Here is a 5638-nt window from a genome sequence, read left to right on the forward strand (position 1 = left end):
CCATGGCCCACCATGAACCATGATCTATAATCCATGTTCCACCATGATCCGTGATCCATGACCAATGTTCCACCATGATCCATGGCCCACCATGATCCATGATCCGTGATCTATGACCCACCATGATCCATAATCCATGATCTATGATCCACCATGATCCATGGCCCACCATGATCCATGATCTACTGTATAATTCATGTTCCACAATGATCCATGACCCACCATGATCTATGATTCACCATGATCCATGATCTTTGATCCACCACGATCCATGATCCACCATGATCCATGATCCACCATGATCCATGATCCACCATGATCCATATTCCACCATGATCTATGTTCCACCATGATCTATGTTCCACCATGATCCGTGGCCCACCACACTGAGAACAAACTGAACACAGAACAAACTGAACGCACAGCAATCTTGATGTTCTGGAGGTGAAGACGAGAATCAGGTTCAGACAGGAATGCAATCCAGCTGAGATGAGGACTGAGGGTGAGGAGGAGGAGGAGGAACTCACCCTGTGCCCATCTGTCTTTCTGTGTCCACGTCCTGTTCTTGTCTCTGTCTCTCTGGTATTTCATTACTTTCTGCTCTTTCATGTAAAGACTTGTTTGTGACTCAGTCTTTGTGGGTCAGCCTGCAGGTGGTCTCAGACCCTCCCGCCCGTCGATGGCCTTCATGTTGGGTGTTTCTCTGCTCAGCTGTGGTGCGATCAAGGGCTGTTGTTGTGTGGGAGAGTCTGGTTCTGGATCAGTCAGCTGGCACCAGGTTGTTCTGGTACTGTACCCTCAGTGAACCCAAGAGCTCTTAGTCTTGGAAAATCTCTTATTGGACAGTTAGAACTGGTGTTTGGCTTCAGCTGGGCCTAGTTTCTGTGCAGAAGATCTTCCTTTATGGAAGGTAAAGTGGAAAACTCAGAACACCATCAAGCTCCATGTTTTCTGTGACGCAGCAGACTCACTGGATGGAAACTGCAGAAAAACAGGAGGCATTGTGACGTTAATAACCGAGAAATTAGATGATTATTTGATTTGATTTATTTATTTATTTATGCACATGTGCAACTAGAACTATGGTGAAGTCATCTAAACAACATTTGAAGAATAAATTACTGCAATAAACAGACGTAACTGAAGCAACTCTCACGGCTGAGGAGAACAGATCTGTCGTGCACATGGACACAATTACTTTAATGTCTCTTCTCCAAGGGCATCATTTTCAGCTAAATCCTCTTTTTTCTGCCTCAATGTGTAAAACACATGTCCACCTTTTGATCTGCTCAAGACGGCGAGGGTCCTGCGTGTGGAACCAGTCAAACTGGGTCAAATATTGGTTGGAGAGATGTGTTTGCTTTTGTTTAAAGCAAGCTGGACTCAACGTTGCCATGAGGACCGTCCAGACGGTCTGAAGATGTTGGTCTTCATAAACAAAGTGGGACTCTGAGCTCCAGCAGCAGACATGTTGTGGACCAGCTCAGACAAGTAAAAAAACCACGGTTTCATCCACTGAAAAAGGTTCCGATTAGCCAGAACCTTGCTCCCAGTCTGCCGGAGCTGAATGTGACTCACACCCAATTTGATTGCCGATTATATAATTCTTATATAATGATGGCTTCGTGTCAGCAGAGAAGAGCTGCAGCAGTTTTATCCAACATCATGAATCTTCCAGAAACAGCTGCCTTCATGTTGTCTGACTGATGGAGCTGGAGGCTGTACATCTTTATTAACTGACATCTGGGTCAGCTCTGTGCCTCCAAACTACTGCTTTCTTTTCAGCAAAGTCCTAAATGTTTTTTTCTTGTTTTGGTAAGATCACTTTTCACCTTCAGAGGTTTGTGCTCGTCTGTCCTCAGGGACCTGTCCTTCTGTGAGTTATACCTCCAGAGTTCAGCTTAAAGACCTCAGAGAATTTGAGACAAGTTTTCCAGATGAAGCTGATTGATGGAGTTTTAGTTTCATCCTGGTGATTAGCTTTTCAACTGTAATGTGTTCATTATGTTCTAAAAACCTCAGAAGCTCAGATGTATTAAACTCTGTTTAATGTATGGGTTAAAGTTTATCTGTTCCTTTCATTAACATCCACAATTCAGACCACCTGTCAGACCACCAACCTGCTCTCATTTAAAACCTGGACAAATAAAACATGTGTTTGTCCAACTCTACATCTGTCCTCAGCTAAAAAAAAAACTTTTAACCTTGATAAGCTTCTCTTTTTGAAGTTTGACTGTCAGTAAATCAATATAAAACTGTTGTTTTTCTGTCTTCCACCTCCTGCAGAACTGGTCCAACCCAAAGACCTTTCCTTCTCTGAAGTTGGACCCAGAAGCTTCCGGGCCTCGTGGCAGATAGACGCCGACAATGTTGAGTTCTATTTGATCCAGTTTAAGCCCGAAGAGGACACCAAAGGACATTATGTGTCCATGTCTGTTCCCGGGGACACTCTGACTGCCGTCCTCCCCCACCTCACCCCTCTAACCCGCTACGAAGTCAAGGTTTCTGCTCAGTATGCGAAGGGGGACAGCCTACCTGTGACGGGCCATGAGACCACATTAGAAGGTATTTGTCTCAACGTCTCACTACAGTCACCGGGTTAATTAATTTAATTTGATCAGGACAGAGCACATTAATCAACATTATAATTCATAGCAGTGTAAATATGCAGGAATTAGCCCAATAGCTACATTTTATCCTTTGTCCTGACAAGTAAGCACAAAAAACAAAACACCTCCTGTCTGGAAAGACATAAGACTTAGCTAAAGTTCTGACCAGTTCTGACCTGAATGGTTTTGTGATTTTTTTTTTTTTTCCTGAGATGATGTTAAAGTTAAACAGGCGATTTGTTAGACTTTCGTTTCTAAAGTTTCTGTCTTAGCAGTTAAAGATTCCGTAAACTTAAAGTAGGTCTGAGATGGTTCGAGTTCTGGTCCAGGAAGGAATTCTTGGCTGACGATCAGGTGGTTCTGATCCAGAGGCGTCTGCAGACATCTTGTCATCACTTTGTGTTTGGAGGCTATAAAAACCACAAACATCTTTAAACCTGGAAATTTCAGATTGTTTTTTTTTCTTCAGAAATGAAGAAAACAGAAATTAGACTTTACTGTGACATGCCAAAGACTTTTATTTTGAAAAACAGTGCTCTCCTGAATGCTTTTATTTTGTAAAGCAATTATGTCTGGAGTGCTATTATTTATGTAAAGCTGTTGTTTCTGTAGCGCTTTTATTTTGTAAAGCAGTGTTCTCCTGAGGGCTTTTAGTTTTTAACGCAGTTGTGTCTGGAGCGCTTTTATTTTGTAAAACAGTTGTTTCTGGAGCACTTTTATTTTGTGAAGCTCTTGTGTTTAGAGTGCTTTTATTTTTTAAAGCAGTTGTTTCTGCAGCACTTTTATTTTGTAAAGCATTCTCCTGAGGGCTTTAGTTTTTTTTAAAGCTGTTGTGTCTGGAGTGCTTTTATTTTGTAAAGCCATTGTTTGATTGATTGATGATGCCTTCATTGTCATTGTACGGAGCACAATGAAATTACACTTAAGAACACTCTTTCAAGAAGACACACGTTTCTGGAGTGCTTTTATTTGGTAAAGGCAGGGAGTGGCAGCAGGTCTCACAAGTTGACCCTGGTGGAACGTGGACTCCTGACCCGCTGCGGTTGGTCTCCAGCCCAGACGCCACCCATCGAGCCTCTCCTCAGATCTGTCCTGTCTTACAGGGAAAGAATGAAAAACAGGCAGAAGCTCTGAAAGTTTTGGGACAGAACCCGGTCAGGATGTTCTGTCAGGTGACAAACAATAAAGTGGAGCCATTTTTTCCTCGAGGACAAGGCTCTCCGTGCTTCGGCAGTGGCTGCTGGCCTCGTTAGGGAGGGATGACGTCTTTTCTGAAGACATTTAAGTTTGTGAGCCAGGAGCCAAAACTCTGCAGACGCAGCTGGAAACAAACAGACCGTATTTTTGTTTCCATGGCCACAGCTCCTGGTCCTTCCAGCTCCTTCAGACGCTGCAGCTGTTTGTCCTCCGAGGTGGTTTCTGAGTTTTTGACCTTATTTAAGGGACAACTTTAATCCCAGTCTGCAGTTCTCCAGTGGATTTATGTGTTTCTGGAACGTGTTCTGATTCCACTTGGTACTGGACCAGAACTTTATTACACTGTGATGGAGGCTGAAGCTCTTCATGTGCTCCCCCTCTAACTCTTCTAACAGAATCAGAGCCAATCAGAGATCAGCAGTGAGTTCTAACAATAAAACTTTTCCTGACGTTTTATTGTGAAAATATTTCCACTTCCTGGACCCTCGGACTCTTGGCTCACTGTTATCACCTACTCTGCTGCTGCTGGAGCAGCTGGGAGTTCGGTTCTGATGTCAAGGCAGGTTCTGACCCGTCCAAGTGTGTTCCTTTCAGTTCAGGACTCAGTGGATCAAAAGAGGTCCAAAGCTGGGTTTTGTTTATTCTGCTCCAGTAAAGCGTAATCAACACAGATTATCAGGTTATTTATGAATATATTTAGTGAAAAACTCATTAAGGTGTAAATTTTCCATAAGAAAGTGTTTTAATCTTTAAAGCGAACTGAAATAAAACCTGGAATTTTCTTTCTCCGTCTTTATGGACAATTAATGCTGTCGTGGTTCCAGGAGGAAGTTTAGTTTTATGACTTTAATGAGCCAAGAAGCTCAACTAATGGATGCTTTTATTGTGGGGCTCTGAGTAAAACCTGGAGGGAAACTAAATCCTGACCAGGACCAGTGCCTCTGTAGTTCTCTGGGTCAACTTTCAGAAGTCTTGTTTATGGATTTAAAAATTTTTTAGTCACATGACAGAAACGGACCTCCGGTACCTGTCACATCAAAAACCCAGCAGGTCCAATCCATGTTACACCATAATCCAAGGCCTATCATGACTCTTGGTCCACCATGATCCATGATCCACCATGATCCATGATCCACCATGATTCATGTTCCACCATGATCAATGATCCTCCATGATTCATGTTCCACCATGATCCATGGCCCACCATGATCCATTATCCATTATCTATGATCCACCATGATCCACCATGATCCATGATCAATGATCAGTGTTCCACTATGATCCTTTGCCCACCATGATCCATGATATATGATTCACCATGATTCAGGTTCCATAATGATCCATGGCCCACCATGATCCACAATCTATAATCCATGACCCACCATGATCCTTGATCTATGATCCACCATGATCCATGTTCCATAGTGATCCATGACCCACCATGATCTATGATCCACCATGATCCATGATCTGTGATCAATATTCCACCATGATCCTTGGCCCACCATGATTCTTGGCCCACCATGATCCATGATATATGATCCACCATGATCCATCTTCCATAATGATCCATGGCCCACCGTGATCCATGATCTATAATCCATGTTCCACAATGATCCGTGACCCACCATGATCCATGATCTACGATCCACCATGATCCATGTTCCACAATGATCCATGACCCATCATGATCCATGATTCATGATCTATGATCCACCATGATCCATGATCTATGATCAATGTTCCACCATGATCCATGGCCCACCATGAACCATGATCTATAATCCATGTTCCACCATGATCCGTGATCCATGACCAATGTTCCACCATGA

General features: G+C 43.1%; 1 protein-coding gene across 1 annotated transcript in view; it reads left to right on the forward strand.

Moving 5' to 3' along the window:
• The window catches only part of col12a1b (collagen, type XII, alpha 1b), a 105433-nt gene that overhangs the window by 24127 nt on the left and 75668 nt on the right, over window positions 1-5638 (forward strand). The window contains exon 11 of the mRNA XM_014017903.1: window positions 2287-2565. Coding sequence (XP_013873357.1) covers window positions 2287-2565 — 279 coding nt within the window. The remainder of the gene's footprint in view (window positions 1-2286; window positions 2566-5638) is intronic.

This window comes from Austrofundulus limnaeus, unplaced genomic scaffold (assembly GCF_001266775.1).
Source record: "Austrofundulus limnaeus strain Quisiro unplaced genomic scaffold, Austrofundulus_limnaeus-1.0 Scaffold179, whole genome shotgun sequence".
In the NCBI taxonomy this organism is placed as follows: Eukaryota; Metazoa; Chordata; class Actinopteri; order Cyprinodontiformes; family Rivulidae; genus Austrofundulus; species Austrofundulus limnaeus.